Below are 15,949 nucleotides of genomic sequence, written 5' to 3' on the forward strand. Positions count from 1 at the left end.
AATGAAAAGGGAAATACTCAGCAAGTGCCAATAAGCCATGGCCACAGAGCCTGACTGGCTCCTATTTCCTTCTCTAAGAGTCTAAGGAAAGGTAGCTATCACCTAGGAATACTCTGGTACAGACAGCAAGGTGATGAAAAAGAAGCAAATTTAAAAGGTATTTTTTATCATCATACTTTATTTTTAATACAATTATGTCATAAAATTGAAAGTACCCAGACATCTCTTAAACAAGAATACATTTTCTGTAGTATACCAAGCCATCATTTACAGATTAACACTGCAAAAATTGAATGAATAACTCTTAATTTATATATCAAATTATGTGAAATATTATACATAGGATGAGAACCAACAAATAAGAAGTACTCGAAAGTCCTAAAATTTTGTCTGTTAATTCCTTCATGGTTTCCAAATCACATACATCTACAAAAGAATGTAGATTTTTTTAAACATTGAACATTATTTACAACATGGTTTTGTGTCTCTGTTGCTTTTGATGCTACAGGCCCACCTGACACTCAGCTGTGGTGCCCCTGAACAGGCTTGGAGCTGCAATCCCAGGGCATTCTCTCCTTGGAAGGAAGGATTATACCAACTCATAGTATTTTCCAGTCTGTGGGTCAAAGTAACAATTCAGACATGGGTCATACAACAGAGTCAGCACCTCCTCATCCTCTTCCACACTCAGGTCTTCTTCACCTGCAGGGAAGGGGAACCACAGACATATTAGCTGTTGGAATCACCCAGAATTCTTAGACTCCAACATGAGGAGAGCAACAAGGCATAAATAGCCACCTCTCCTGGGTTACAGGTGGATGTTAGCTGGAAAGGAACTGAGGAAATAATAAGAGTCTCCATAGACAGCATAAGACAGAGAAGAAACACTAGTGATCTGAAGGACCAGCTTCACAGTAAAGACAAGAAAAACAAGCTGGGCATGGTGGTGCATGCTTGTAATCCCAGCATTTGGGGAGGTTGAGATAGGAGCATCGCAGGTTTGTGGCCAGTCTACTTAGTGAGGCCCTCTGCAACTTAGTGAGACCCTGTTTCAAAATAAATAATGAAAAGTAGGGCTGGGGGTGTAGCTCAGAGGCAGAATGCCCCTGGGTTCCTTCCACAGGACTGAAAAAAAAAAAAGACAAAACAGTGTGGAGAACTGGTGGAAAGGTGAAAGAAAAAAGAATCAGGACCAAATGACTAAAGAGAGTTATGCTCATCAGGATTAGGGGAAATTGGGCAGGATTCAAAACCTAATAAACACAATCTTAAACCCAGCACTGTACCAAAAGTAAAGTAGCTCAAATTAGATGATAAAATAGAGAATTAGCCCCATTCACACATCAAAACAAATATGAATTAAGGTAATAAGGGCATTTACAAGTATAAGACACACAAGCAGAGAACATGGATAGAAAACAGCATGTCAATATATCTATCCATAGTTTCATTAGTGATAGGATAGGAAGGGTAAGTTTGTTAGAGATATAAACATGGCTTAGATCTTGTTGTGGCAGTCATTTAAATGGCTTAGATGAAAAGAACTCCCCCACACATCATTAAAGGAGTTCCAATAAATGGCATGAAACGAAAAAAATGTTTGCCAAGGATGTTTCCTGATCATCTTTTATGTGCTTAGAGTTGTGCTAAATACTTAGGTATTTGGAAGTGAGTCCTTCAGAAAATTTGCATGCCGGGGTTCAGAGGCCTAGGTGTTGATATCTGAGCCAGAGATGAGAGTTTAGGGAAAATGGGGTGCTAACAGTCACACTCCTCTCTCCATTGGCATAGGCTGTTGAAGACCAAAGAAAACCAAGCCTTTATGCTATGAGCTCAACAGGGTTGACTTTAAAAGGCTGTGGGTAGTGGGAGAGGGGCAGGGCAAGTAACAGTCTCAGTAGAAACAGACCATTTCTTGATGGTGTGGATAAAAGCCTATGATCTTAAGCTTCATTGTCCAGAATAAGGGAAGATGGTGGTGGTAGGATTCCATCTTACCCAGCCCAAACCAGAACAGGCAGATACACACGGTTACCATCAGGACATTGACAAACTAGTGGGGTCCAAGAGAGTGGTGCCCCAATAGTGAGTGAGGGGTTGACCCCACAGCACACCACAGCAGCTACTCTATTTTGGGACCATCTGAAACCATGTAACCTGAGCTAGGCACTGAGCTAGGCGTTGGTGACATAATAAGGATTATAAGAAACCAGTAGTGTGCAAAGAAGTGGGTGGAATGTATAACTGATGACCATGCATACAGTGCTAGCAGTCCCAAATGAGTGGAGACTAGAAGGAATGAGCATATCTGCCTCAACAGCTTTCATGGTTTAGAAAGCTCATTAGACCCTCATGACCCAGTGAATAAGCAGGCATTACTGTGCTCATTTTACAGGTGAAGGAGTCAAGCTCTTCAAAGTCCAATAGCTCAACTGAGGTTTCCTGGTGAGTTGGAGATGGAGTTGGGGACAAACTCAGGTTTCCAGACTCAAATTCAGTGGTCTTTTCATATATTTACTTAAAAAAAGTAAATTGAAGCTGGTAGGCTGAGACAGGAGGATTGCTAGTTCCAGGCCAGCCTGGGAAACCTAGTGAGACCCTATTTCAAAATAACAAACAAAATAGGGCTGTGGATATAGTTCGGAGACAGAACTCCTCCTTGGTTGAATCCCTAGTAAAACTAAAACACACACACACACCCACACACACACATTAACTGAAGCTGGGTATGGTGATGCGCACTGATAATCCCAGTATTTGGGAGGCTGAGACACAAGATCACATGTCAGAGGCCAGTTTTAGCAACTTAGTGAGACTGTTTCAAAATAAAAAATAAAGTTTAAAATAAAAAATAAAATAAGGCTAGGGGTATAGCTTAGAGGTAGAATGCTCCTGAGTTCAATGCCCTAGTACCAAACAAACAACAAAAAAGTTAGTGGAGAGGCTATTATTTGAGTTGCCTCTAGAGCTTTGTGTTCCTACATAATAAGTAAACTGAAGTCTAACTTCAGTTAAATAGAACTTAAGATAAAATAACAGGAACCACCAAATCTCTTAACTAGGAACTTCTTACTTCAATAAAATATATTTTCTTGTTTTAGCTTCTGAGCTTTTGTTCCCATTTCAGTTGAATCCACTTGCTTATGGTCTGTGCTGACTGATTCATAAATTGTTGTCTGTTCAAATAAACTCCATAAAATTTAATGAACCTTGCTTATCCTTTTAATTTTTATGCTTTTATTAGTACATTGTAATTACACATCATAGTGAGGTTCAAAGTGATACATCATATTTGCACACAGTGCTTGGTGTGTTTCCCTTTGCACCCCACTCAGTATATGTTAGTGAAATTGGTAATACCTTCAGATATGGACATAACATTATTTGAACTGTTCCATTCTTAGGCCTCTTTTTTCCCTCCCATCTGGCTTTCCCAATCACCTTCCATTGTTCTACTGGTCTCTCTCCTTATTTAATTGAAGTCCCTTTTGTTTTCTATTTTTTTCCTCTAGTTTCCACATATGAGAGAAAATATACAACTCTTGGCTTTCAAAAACTAGCTGATCTCACTTAGCATAATATTTTCTAGTTCCAACCATTTTCCTCAAAATGACATAATTTTGTTCTTTTAAATTTATGGCTGAGTAAAATTCCAATGTGTATATATACCACACTTTCCTTATCCATTCATCTGTTGACAAACACCTAGGTTGATTTCATAATTTGGCTATTGTGCTACAAACATGGTCATGCATATATCACCACAGTATTCTAACTTTAAGATACTGAGGAGTGGTATAGCTGGGTCATATGGTGGTTCCATTCCTACTCTATTGACTAATGGTTAAACTAATTTAAAGTCTCATGAACAGCATAAAAGAGTTTCAATTTCCCCATACCATTGCCAGAATTTTTTATTGTTTGTATTCTTCATGATTACCATTCTAACTGGAGTTAGATGAAATTTCAGTGTAGTTTTGATTTGCAGTTCCCTGACTGCTAATGACGTTGAACATTTTTTCATGTATTTATTGGCCATATGTATTTTTTCTTTTGAGAACTGTCTGAAGTTCAATTGACCATTTTTTTGGTTTGTTTTCTTGGTGTCAAGTTTTTTGAGTTCTTTATTTATTACAGGTATTAGTCCTCTATCAGAGGCATACCTGGCAGTGATTTCCTCCCAATCTGTAGGCTCTTTTCTTCAGACTTGTTTCCTTTGTTGCATAGAAACTTTTTAATTTGTTACTTTTTTTTTGTTGTGGTCGTAGAACTGGGGATTAAACACAGGGGAACTCTACCGCTGAGCTACATCCCAAGCCTTTTTTAAGTATTTGTTTTGAAACAGGGTCTTGCTAAGTTGCCGAGGCTATCCTCAAGCCTGAGACCCTCCCCTCTCAGCCTCCCAAGTGCTGAAATTGCAGGTGTGTATCACCAGGCCTGGCTGCAGCTTTTCAACTTGAGGTGGTCACATTTACTTATTTAAAAAAAAAATTCTATTTCATGAGCTTTAGAGGTCATATTGAGAAAATCTCAACTAGTGCCAATAAGCTGGAAAGTTGATACTATGTCTTATTCTAGTAATTGCAGTTCCTAGTCTAATTTCTAGGTCGTTGGTCCATCTTGAGTTGACTTGTGTGCAGGGTGGGAGATAGAGGTCTAATATCATTCTTTTACACATGGATATCCAGTTTTCACAATACCACTTGTTGAAAAGGCTGTCTTTCCTCCAGTGTATTTTTTTTTTTTGCATCTTTGTAAAAAATCAACTGGCTATAAGTGTAAGAATTTGTCTGTGTATCTTCTGTTTCATTGGTCTATGTGTCTGTTTTTGTGTTAATACCATGCTGTTTTTGTAACTCTGCAGTATAATTTGAAGTCAAGTATTGTGATGTCTCCTGCCTAGTTCTTATTGTTCAGGATTGCTTTGACTATTCTTGTTCAGGATTGCTTTGACTATTCTCAGTCTTTTGTTCTTCCAGATGCATTTTAGGGTTGCTTTTTTCCAGCTTTGTGCAGAATGACATTGGTATTTTAATAGGAATTACACTGAATCTATAGATTGCTTTATATAGTGTGGCTAAGATTATATTTTGACACGGTGCTTGCTATTTTTGTGAAAGTGTGGAGTAAGATTTAATTGGGAACTATTACACTAAATAAATTTAAAATGTGAGAAAGATAAAAATGTGCAGGTTTCCTACATTTTAAAACATAAATATTGGAAACAAAATAATTTTTTTTATTTTAAAAACTATAAAAAATAAAGTTTAAAAATACTGGTGAACATCAGAGATCATGTAGGAAGGCAGAGGCAAAGAGCTCATGAAGCCCCAAGGGACTGGGCTTCTGAACTCCAGAAAAGAGAATGCTGGGTAAGGGAAACAGCTTTGGGCTCCAAGATTCTATGAGGTTCCAGAAGGAGGCAGCAGGGCTACAGGGTGGAAGTAAAGGGAAGTTGTGGCTCAGTACAAGAAAGCCCACCCTCCTTTCCTCCCTTCCTCCCTCCCTTCCTTCCTTCCTTCTTTTCTTCCTTTCCTCCTCCCTCCATCCCTCCCTTTTGTTTTTGTGGTTCTGGGGATTGAGCCCAGTGGCATTCTACCTCTGAGCTAGATCCCCAGCACCATTTTCTTTTCTTTTATTTTAAAACAGGCTCTTGTTAAATTGCTGAGTCTGGCTGGGAACTTGTGATCCTCCCCCCTCAGCCTCCCAAGTACTGGGATTATCCCATTAAGAAAGCATTTTCTAAGCATGAGAGCTGATTGGCAAATTGTCCTCTAGGGAGGACACTGTGAGGACTGGGGCAGCCATTTGTACAGGATTTTGTAGGTAAACCTGCATGGAACAGGAAAACGAATCCAACAATCCCTCCAAGCACCTCTGATGAGCTTCTGGGACTTTGCTGATGATAATGTTGGATAAATAATATTAGCTGACCTGAGTACATTGTTTCTAATTGAGATCAAGAAATCAAGTGTATCTCAGTGGAGATACACTTGCCTAGCATGCATGAAGTTTTGGGTTCAAGACACACACACACACACACACACACACACAACACACACACACACACACACACACACACACACACACACACACACGGTAATTAGGGAAGGAAGGCTCCGTTCTTTTATTTTCTTTGTTACCATAAGAGTGGTCTCCAAGGCCGTTTCTATCCTTCTAAGTGGGAAAGGCTGAAAATTTATTTTGAAATGAGGCATTCTCACCTGGAGCAGTTCGCCCTGAAAAATCAATAAAGATGACATTTGAGATAAGATTTTGCTAAGCTAGATAGCTGCAAACTCTTCTACCAACATCCTTCATATTAGGGAAAAATTATCTTGTACTAAAATCTGGAAAATCTACTGTAAACTGCTGAATTTTGATCTTAGGTAAACATATACCTTCTAATAGCAGAAAGATGAGTGGTCATCTTTCTGCTAGTAGGATAAAAATGATGAAAATATATTGTCTTCTATTAGAAAGATATATATATATATATATATATTGTGTGTGTGTGTGTGTGTGTGTGTGTGTGTGTGTGTGTGTGGTACTGGGGTTCCTGGAAGCCCTTCTACCTCCGGGCTCCACTCCCAGACCTATTTTTTATATTTTTGAAACAGGGTCTCTTAAGCCAGCGAGGCTGGCTTCGAACCTGCACGATCCTCCTGTCTCCGCCTCCCAAGCGCAGGGATTACAAGCGTGCGCCACCACGCCCGGCGTAGAAAGCTATATTTTGGAAGGCAAATAACATGCCATGATTACAGTCCAGTGTCATTTGGGAAATAAATAGCTTTTGTTTTTTACTTTCTTTTATTTGGAAGATACCACTTAATGCCATGTTGAAAGATTTAGATGATTCATTGGGGGTTATTGAAATTTCATTCTCTCCAGGTAGTGTCTATTTATAAATGGGTAGTGATTCAACGGTGCTCCTGTAGATGTGGGGTTTACAATTCTGAATACATTTGGATACATGTGAAGGAAGGTTCTTGGCCAAGCTATGGTTCTGAGGCCAACAGAGCCCATAGCATTCTGAGATCCTGATTTTGTTCAAGGTCCAGGGCCAAGGTCCAGGAATGAGAAAATGCATTCCACTTCCAGTAGGGGAAGCTGAGCCCACAACCTTATGACAGAATCCCTTCTGGGTTGCATGTGTGTGTGGATCAGTAGGTGGAGTGGTTTCAGTAGGAAGAATCAGCAACATGTTTACATTTCTATTGAAGAGTTCACTTCCAATGTCCCCAAATGAGTTCATCTCTTTATGTGAATGAAAGCATTGATTCTCTCCTCTCCTATTACTTCTGTGGAGAAAGGACAGCATCTGTACCCCAATGGCTATTAGGAGAAAATAGGGTATTGGCACATGCCTATAATCTCAGTACTTGGGAGCCAAAATAGGAGCATCACAGGTTGGAGACCAGCCTGGGCAAATAAGGGAGATCCTTAGAAATTTAGATCCTGCTTCAAAATAAGAAATGAAAGCCAGGCATGGTGGCGCATACTTGTAATCCCAGCATTTTGGAGGCTGAAACTGAGGATCACAGTTCTCAGACAGTCTTAGCTACTTAGCAAGGAGGCCCTTTGCAACTTGGTGAGACACTGTTTCAAATAAAGAATAAAAAATAGGGGTGGGGATGTAGCTAAGAGGTAGAATGCCCCTGGATTCCATCCCCAGTACCACAAAAAACAAAACAAAACAAAACAAAAAAACTGAAAATAGAACTGGGGAGTGTAGATCAGAGATAGGATGCTCCTGGGTTCAATCTCCAGTACAAGATAGAGAATATGAATGAATGAATATGAATATCTCATATCTCTTTGGCCCAAGTTTAAACAGGAAACAAAAGGTAACAAGTGGAAGCATGCTTTGCACTCAAGACCATCATAAAGACATGAGCCACTTTAGAAGCTGAGCCTTGGGGTGGTGGTGCTGTGGAGTAGAGTATTAGGAAGAATACATTTAGTCCAGAAAGTTTCAGGAAAAGAGAGCTTCCTAAATTTGAAATTGCAGTGGGTAGTTCAGTTATGTGGCTCTTACTCATCTCAGGGGAATTCTGCATTGAGACTGTAGTAGGGACTGAGGGTGTAGCCTCTGGTCACACAGGCCTGTGGCAGCATCCTGCTTCACAACCCTTGTATCTATGGCACAGGCTAGCTCCTTAGCCTCACTGTAAAGTGGAGACACAGCACCACCTTATGCTGGGCAGTGTTGGTTATGCACAGAGAGGGTCTATGCAGTGTGGGGCACACAACAGCGGTGCGTTCTCCTTCCTCCCTCCCTTCCTTCCTCTCTTCCTCCTTCCCTTGGTACTGGAGATTGAACCCAGGGGCATTCTATTTCTGAATTTACATTCCCAGCCCTATTTTATTTTTGAAAATACTTTTATTGGTGCATTATAGTCTTATTGCTAGCTTTTATTCTCATTTTATATTGTCAGCATTTTTTTGGGGGGAAGTTCTTCTTCTCATATTAAGTAAAATGTCAAGATACAGAAAAGATCTAAAGCATAGCTCTAGTTATCCTCAGGTTTCCCATGGGCTGCACACTCATTCATTCACTCATTACTATTTATGGAGTGTTTACCACATCCTGGGCACTACAGTAGACACTAGGGGCACCAGAGATGTTCAAATAGCCTTTCAGACTCAGAGTGTTAGGTAAATGTCAAACAATTATATGATTGTAAACAGAAAGACTGCAAAGGAATTTCTCTGTTGGAGTTAAGCAGGTGGCCAGTTATCACTCTCTCTCTGTTTACCTCTGGGGAGTCATGAGATGTTTGTGAATCCCTTCCTAGACACTACAACTAAAAAATAAGTATCTTATGCTTATTTTTATCTCTTGGGAGATTAATCAATGTTTATAAAGGAAATCTCCTCTGTGGCATTACTACAAAAGATGTGCAAGAATGTTATTTATGGAGAATCTGGCAACACTGAAGGCATCCTTCAGGATGCCTTTCTTACTCAAAATCTGTACAAGCTACAAGCAAGTTCCACAGGCTGAAGAGAGAGGCCATTATTATTCCAGTTTGGAGACAGTAGGCACGAATAATTTAAGGGTCATATCTATAAAGGAACAAATGTGAAAAACAAATTGAAAAGCATTTTTCAAGGAAAAAGGTCAGATTGGTAGTTTTCTTGATTAAGTCTGAGGTCTTAACTTCTCATTTTTATATTTTACACAATCTCCAGGAAAACACATTTTTACTTAGTGTTAAGGGCCCTAAGCTTGTGGTAACTGGTATTCAGGAAATCTATTACAGCCAGGAGGAACTGTGAAGAGCCCACCTTCCTCCTCTGGACAGGAGGCAGGGATCAGAGCCCAGCTGTTCTGGCTGTTCTTTCTGCTCACTTAAAGGTGAGACATTCCAGCTGAGAGTAGAAATGGGCCGTGACACTTAACTCCTGATGAATAAAATAGGGACAGGAACTCTGACTTCTGCCAGGTGTAACTCATGCACTTTCTTCTGTATGGCTTGGGAAAATCTTCTAGAATTATGGATTGGTCTGGCCATCTTTTCCTGCTGTTAGAATGCAGTCATATATCCAGCTGCACAAATGCATCTTGGCCCCTCCATCTCTGATGGAGGCTGTTTGGTAGAGGCTGCTTCTTGGACTTTTCATTGCTGTTGTAGGCTGCACATTGGCTTCTTCATCTCCAAAGGAGCCTGTACCTTGTCCTCTATCTAAGATAGAGGCTGCTCCTTGGCCTCCCTATCTCTGGTGGAGGAGCAGTGCTCCAGCACATTGTTCACTGCTGGGAGTCCCAGAAAGCTGTGTGGCAGATGGGGGTAATATTGGCACCAAACCTCTTTGGAGAACTAAAGTGCAGATTCAGGCCCAAAACACAGTAAGATGAAATATATGCTAGGTATTCTTTTTATTCCAGAAGTCTGAAGATAGGCAGTTCCTTTCCCTGTGAATCAGCCCTCATAGATCACATTCACAAACCAACAAAACAGCTCAGGAGGAAGACACTGAAGTGGAGGAGGCCTAGAAGCCATCCCAGCTTGGGTTCTGATTGGGCATTTGGCCTTGGATAGGGTCATTTACTCTTGAGACAAACTGAGGGGCCCAACCACACCAGTGCTTATTTTTTTTTTTTCTGGAGATAGAACCCAGGGGTATTCTAACCCCAATCTATATCCCCAGTCCTTTTTGTTTTGAAGCAGGGTCTTGCTAGGTTCCTGAGGCTGGTTTTGAATCTGCCATCCTCCTGTCTTAGTCTTCTAAGTAATGGGATTACAGGCATGTGTCTTCACACTTGACTCATACCAGAGTTTTTAACTGGCTCACCAGAGCTACAGGGTAGAATTCAGAGACCTAACTCTCCCTTTAGCCAGAGGGGCTCTGCTTTACCTCTTTTATGTTTTAGAACTCTATGAGATTTAATTTAAAATAAAAATTTTTACTGTTTAAAAATAAACTTTAAGAGTCACTGCCTAAAGCAATCTATAACCTTTTAATAGCTTAAATGTATGGGTTTAAGTTCAATACTTTCATGTTTGAAATATAGAAATATACCGATTATTTAAAAAAACTGAAGGGAAAAAACCTGAAGGTCAGGTTTCTATGAATTGCCTTAATTTTTTATGGTTTCTATAAGAAATGGCCAGTTGAAAAACATTTCTCACCTTCTTTTCCTCCTTTTTTGTCTTTTTCTAATGAGAATTTACAGTCTGATATATGCCAGCAATTGCAGAGGGATCCGGGATCCAGAAGTGGGCAAACCAACAAAGTCTCTGCTCTAAAATACTCTTAGGATGCTTAAAAAGAAAGACAGTAAGCCAGGTGTGGTGGCACGCACTTGTAATCCCAGCATTTGGGAGGCTGAAATAGGAGGATCACAGTTCGTGAGCCTCAGCTACTTAATGAGGTCCTTTGCAACTCAGTGAGACTCTGTTTCAAAATAAAGAATAAAAAATAGGGCTGGAGGTGTAGCTTGGAGGTAGAATGCCCCTGGGTTCCATCCCTAGTACCACACACAAAAAAAGAATGAAAAAAACCCCCGACAATAAACAGTAAACAAATCAAGATTATAAGCTGTAGAAGGGCCTGAAGAAAGTGTAAGACTGTAAAGCAAGAGATCAAAGAAAAAGTGGGGGGCTGACAAGACCATCCTGGAAGCCCATGCTATGTGCAAAGACCCAGCCTGCAGTCCCTGGGTGTAGTGATCCATTTGCTAGTCCCCTCAGCCTTACCCATCTTGCTCATTGTGCCTGCCTGTCACTTTGAACAAGCATGCATGGGAGGGCAGGCAGGGGCTAGGGGTGAAGCTACAACCTCAGGCTTCCTTTTTTTTTTTTTTTTTTTGGTCTTTAAGAATCTAGCCACTCACTCACTCACTAAGCTCTTGAGATGTTTTAATTTGGTTTTCCTGTAAATCAAAACTCTCAGTAGAGAGCTGGGCATGGTGGTACATGCTTATAATTCCAACGCTTGGGAGGCTGAGACAGGAGGATCGTGCAGGTTCGAAGCCAGCCCAGCTACTTAGTGAGGCTCTCAGCAACTTAGCAAGACCCTGTTTCCAAATAAAGTATAAAAAAGGTCTGGGCGTGTAGCCTGGAGGGTAGAAAAGCACTTGGATTCCACCCCCCAGTACCCCTACCCCCACCCCTGAAAACAAACAAACAAACTAAACTCTCAGTAGAAAGAGATTTTCCTACTTCCTGGCTTTATATTTAACTTTTTGAGCAGGTAATCTATTTACCTGGTTCAAATCCAAAGAGTATAAAAATAAGTTAGCTGGGCTCTGGGACCAGGCTGTTTGGTTTCAAATTCTAGCTCTGACACTTAGTTGTATTGTTATGGTAAAATATGTTCAGTGTGTGAGGGGAGAAATAATTCCCCCAACACAACCACACAAACAGAAAAACTGCAGGTTCTTGTCCTGAGCTAAGGATAAGTATACATAGCTCAGACACTTGCTGAAGATTTAAAGAAGTTTACTAAAAAGATAGAAATACAGAAGACAGTTAAAGCCCCATACCATTCAGAAATGGCACAGGGGGGTGATTTGAAGGAATTCACCCAAAGTCCCTGCATGCTGAGTGTTCTTATCCTGACCAAGTCTGGGGCAGGTCCTTTGATATGTAGATATGCTGCCCTAGCCCAAGTATCTGCTCTGAGGGGGGGGGGAGCTCTGTCTCCCAGCAGCTCTGTCTCAGGCACAGACCCCACACCTTTTGTTATACTCCCAAAATGTGTTAAGTTGCTTATCCAGGATCTGGGATTTCCTCCCATCCTTGAGGCAGTCTGTCTCTCCTTAGAAATATAAAGAGGCCCTTTTCCCTGGCATTCCTAGCTTTTTTTTTTTTTTTTTACTTCTCTTTAGAAATATAAAATGGCCCTTTTTCCTGACACTCCCGGATTTCTTTACTACCAAAGATATATTTTTAAAAATTGGAAATCTTTCCCAATACTGGTACATTAATACATTTTGAAACCTTTTCCCAATACTGGTACTGTATGACTATGGGTGTGTTATTTAAAAGCTTTGTACCTCAGTTTCTTTAGCTGCAAAACACATACACACACACACACACACACACACACACACACACACGGTATCAGTATTGTGAGGGTTAAAGATAACAACACAGTCTCTGGCATACAGTATGTGACAAATAAATGGTGCTGTGCAACAGATTCAGGAAGAATCCCAGACTACCCTCAACCATGTCTCCCTTTTACTTCTGTTGATATGAACTGGAAACTTGAGCCTACAAATTTTCCTTGAGCAACACTTTGTAGGAACAGATGGAAAGCCTATCTCAGTATATTTTAAAAATGAACTGTGCCAGGCTGTCTAAACTACACCATTACCATATTAAGATTAACTAAATAGGCAACAGTAGTTTTTTTTTTTTTTTTTTGAGGTACCTGAGGTGGAACCCAGGGGGCATTCTACCTCTGAGCTAAACCCCCAGCCCTATTTTTTAGTTTTTTTTTTTTAATTTTTTGAAACAGGGTTTCACTGAGTTACGAAGGGCCTCACTAAGTAGCTGAGGCTGTATGTGAACCATGATCCTCTGGTCTCTGCCTCCTGAATGCTGGGATTACAAGCATGCACCACCACACCTGGTGGCAACAGTAGTTTTGATGGTATTAATTAACTACAAGCCACCTGAGAATATCAGAAAAGGGGAAGGTGAACAAATGGAAAATCCTAGTTTGTGATGGAATTAACTACAAACCACCCAAGCACAGGGAAGAGGGGCAGCTGGAACAGCCAAAGGTGAAGGGCACAGGGAACACCCGGTCTAGTTAGCACTATTCAGTACATTTCTCCCATCTTCTGGGTTTAATTCGTTAATTTGTCCTCAGAGGAACTTGAGTAGAGCTCTTGTTGTCAGAACTGAGCTCGGCAACGGTGACTTTAAGAGATCCTTCCAGTCACTTATCACTATCATATATCTTAGGTGCCTTTGTTCAAGGACCCTGCTCTTGCTTTCTGTGGCTTACTTAGGACACTTAACATATTATTTGTTCCCTCACAGCAAGGTCTTCTCCTGACAGCTAAGATTCTATTTTTCTGTCAACAGTAATTATAAGTGTACACCTCTAAAAAGAGTCCCAATTTGAAAGGCATAATCTATTTCAGATAGTAAATCATGGAGACATTTCCATCCCTTGGTACAACTCAGATGTATGAGCTCTCACTTTGAATTCTCCATACCTGAAGAAAAATGGTATGCTCTGTTTTCTCTCTGGGGCAGTTAGGAAAAAAAATAAAAAAAATAAAAGCCCCAGTACTTTTATTAGAGCGATTTATATTGGTTTGACGTCCATTTTTTTAAAAAATTCATCTTCAAAATTCATCCCGGAAAATTATCTCAGAGTGTCACTCTGAGATTATCTGTCATTCCAATTATGCTCTTGTGATTTCCTTCCACCTCATCCCTTGTTCTCACCAAAGATTCTTTTATGTTCCTCTTACATGCAGGCCTGACAATCAGGTTCCCAGCTCATAATCAGAAACCAAGGCTCCATCTTCATGGCTCTCTCCACAAAAGGAACACCAGAAAAATTTTCATTGTTGCTTCTTTCTAGATTTTATATCACTAATACCTAGCATAGCTGGGACAACCTTTGTTTTAATGAAAAGGCGGTATCTCTATATTTACAAAAACATGTACAGACATACATTACTTAATGATGTTAATGTATGCTGAGAAATGCAGTGTTAGAATTCATCACGTGAATGTCACAGAGAGTGCTGAATGCAAACTTAGATGGTGCAGTCAAGGGACACTGTGAAGAGAGGTTCAAGAAGGTTGCCATCAGCATAACAGGGCATACTGTCTTAAACTGGCTTTTGTAAAGAGAATTTTCTTTTGTAAAGGGTATTTTCTAAAATACCAATAAAAGTACAGTACAATAAATACATTAACCATTGTACATATATAACATAGCTTTTATTATCATCAAGTATTATGTATTATGCATAATTCTCTGGGTTATATTTTTATATGACTAGCAGCAAAATAGATTTGTTTACAGCCACAAACACATGAGAAATGTGTTGCTCTGTGATGTTATGATGTCTGTGATGATAGGAAACTAGGCAACAGAAAAATTTCAGCTTCATTATAATCTTATGGGGCCACCATTGTATATGTGGTGGTCTGTTGTTGACTGGAACATCATTATACAATGCATGACTATGTCTCAATGATGCTGGATTACTGGGTCTGTTTTATAATAATACTAATAGCATTTGGTAGACACCATTGTAAGTGCTTCATACACAGTTCCTTATTACTTTACAGATATGGTAACTGAAACTGACAAAGGCCATACAGTAGAAAGTGGCAGAGCTGGAATCCAGATGCAGGTTGCAGATACCAGCTGCAGCCACGCCCTCTCGGCATCTGCATTCTTATTCATGCAGTCCATAGGCGATTCTCAACATGAGAAATAAGCCCCGAGAGAAGGTGTGGTCGCTGGCCAAAAGTATTCTCCACTCTTAGATATTCTTTCATAACTATTATTCTTTTGGTAATGATTCTTTTAACTTTCCAAGCGAATTGCTCCAGTGGGAAAAAGATCAGGACTGCGAGTGAAAATTGAATCCATGTAAAATAATCCTTCCAGTAAACTTTCAGCCTTGCTCAAATGGTAATTAGATGAGCCTTGTTCAAATGGTAATTAGAAGCAGCATTCCAGTCCACCTTTGATCTTCAATAAATCTTGGCTTTTGCACCTAGTTAGTTCAGCGACACCACCTGGTTAAAAATAGCTATGTCGAAACAAAGGACAGATAAAATAGATGTGTAAAGATGAAAGAAAGAAAGAAAATATGGTGAGAATAAGAAAGTATTTTTGTATGAAGAAGAGCTTATCCTGAGATTGGCCCGAATGGGAAAGAGAGAATTAGGGTAATCAGAGAAGAAAAGAAAGTTGCAGAAGGTTAGTGATAGGAATATGGATTATTAAAAGAAGGAAAATGCTCAGCTGCTAGAGAAATATATCTGACAACTAACTCATGTTATTTCTTGGTGTTTACCTGCTAAACTGTGTCATGAGTTTAAGTTTTCAGACAGCGGATAGTATTGCAGACAAAATCCAGCAGACATTCATCGAAATTCCTTAAATCATCATAAAGGAACACGGATTTACCTTACGATAACTATATGAAAGCTGGAATCTCGGACTTCGTCCCCCATTATATATAAAGGAAGACATTGGACTAAGCCCTAGGAATGAGAGCTCCGAAAGGGTTAAAGAAAACTCTTAAAAACTGGATTCTTCGAGTGATCTTAAAAACTAAATTCTTCAAGGGATTTTGGGTGTGACTTTTAGCCAAATAGAAGCCTCTGCAGCTGCAAGGCCAAAGGGGGCTGGGCTCTGGAGCACAAGGCCCACCTGAGATAATGGGACTGATCTCAATCACAAAGACCTGGGATATCCCATGCCTTACTTTTGTTCAGGGTTGGTAATTTGC

At 40.1% G+C, this 15,949-nt stretch overlaps 1 protein-coding gene across 1 annotated transcript in view; it reads right to left on the reverse strand.

The window, feature by feature from the left end:
• Positions 1 to 589: 589 nt before the first annotated feature.
• CFAP20DC (CFAP20 domain containing) overlaps positions 590 to 15,949 on the reverse strand; it is a gene marked incomplete at both ends in the record, with an annotated part of 331,976 nt that continues 316,616 nt past the window's right edge. Inside the window, one exon of the mRNA XM_080715044.1 lies at positions 590 to 702. Coding sequence (XP_080571170.1) covers positions 590 to 702 — 113 coding nt within the window. The remainder of the gene's footprint in view (positions 703 to 15,949) is intronic.

This window comes from Muscardinus avellanarius (assembly GCF_963383645.1).
Source record: "Muscardinus avellanarius genome assembly, chromosome: 18".
Taxonomy (NCBI): Eukaryota; Metazoa; Chordata; class Mammalia; order Rodentia; family Gliridae; genus Muscardinus; species Muscardinus avellanarius.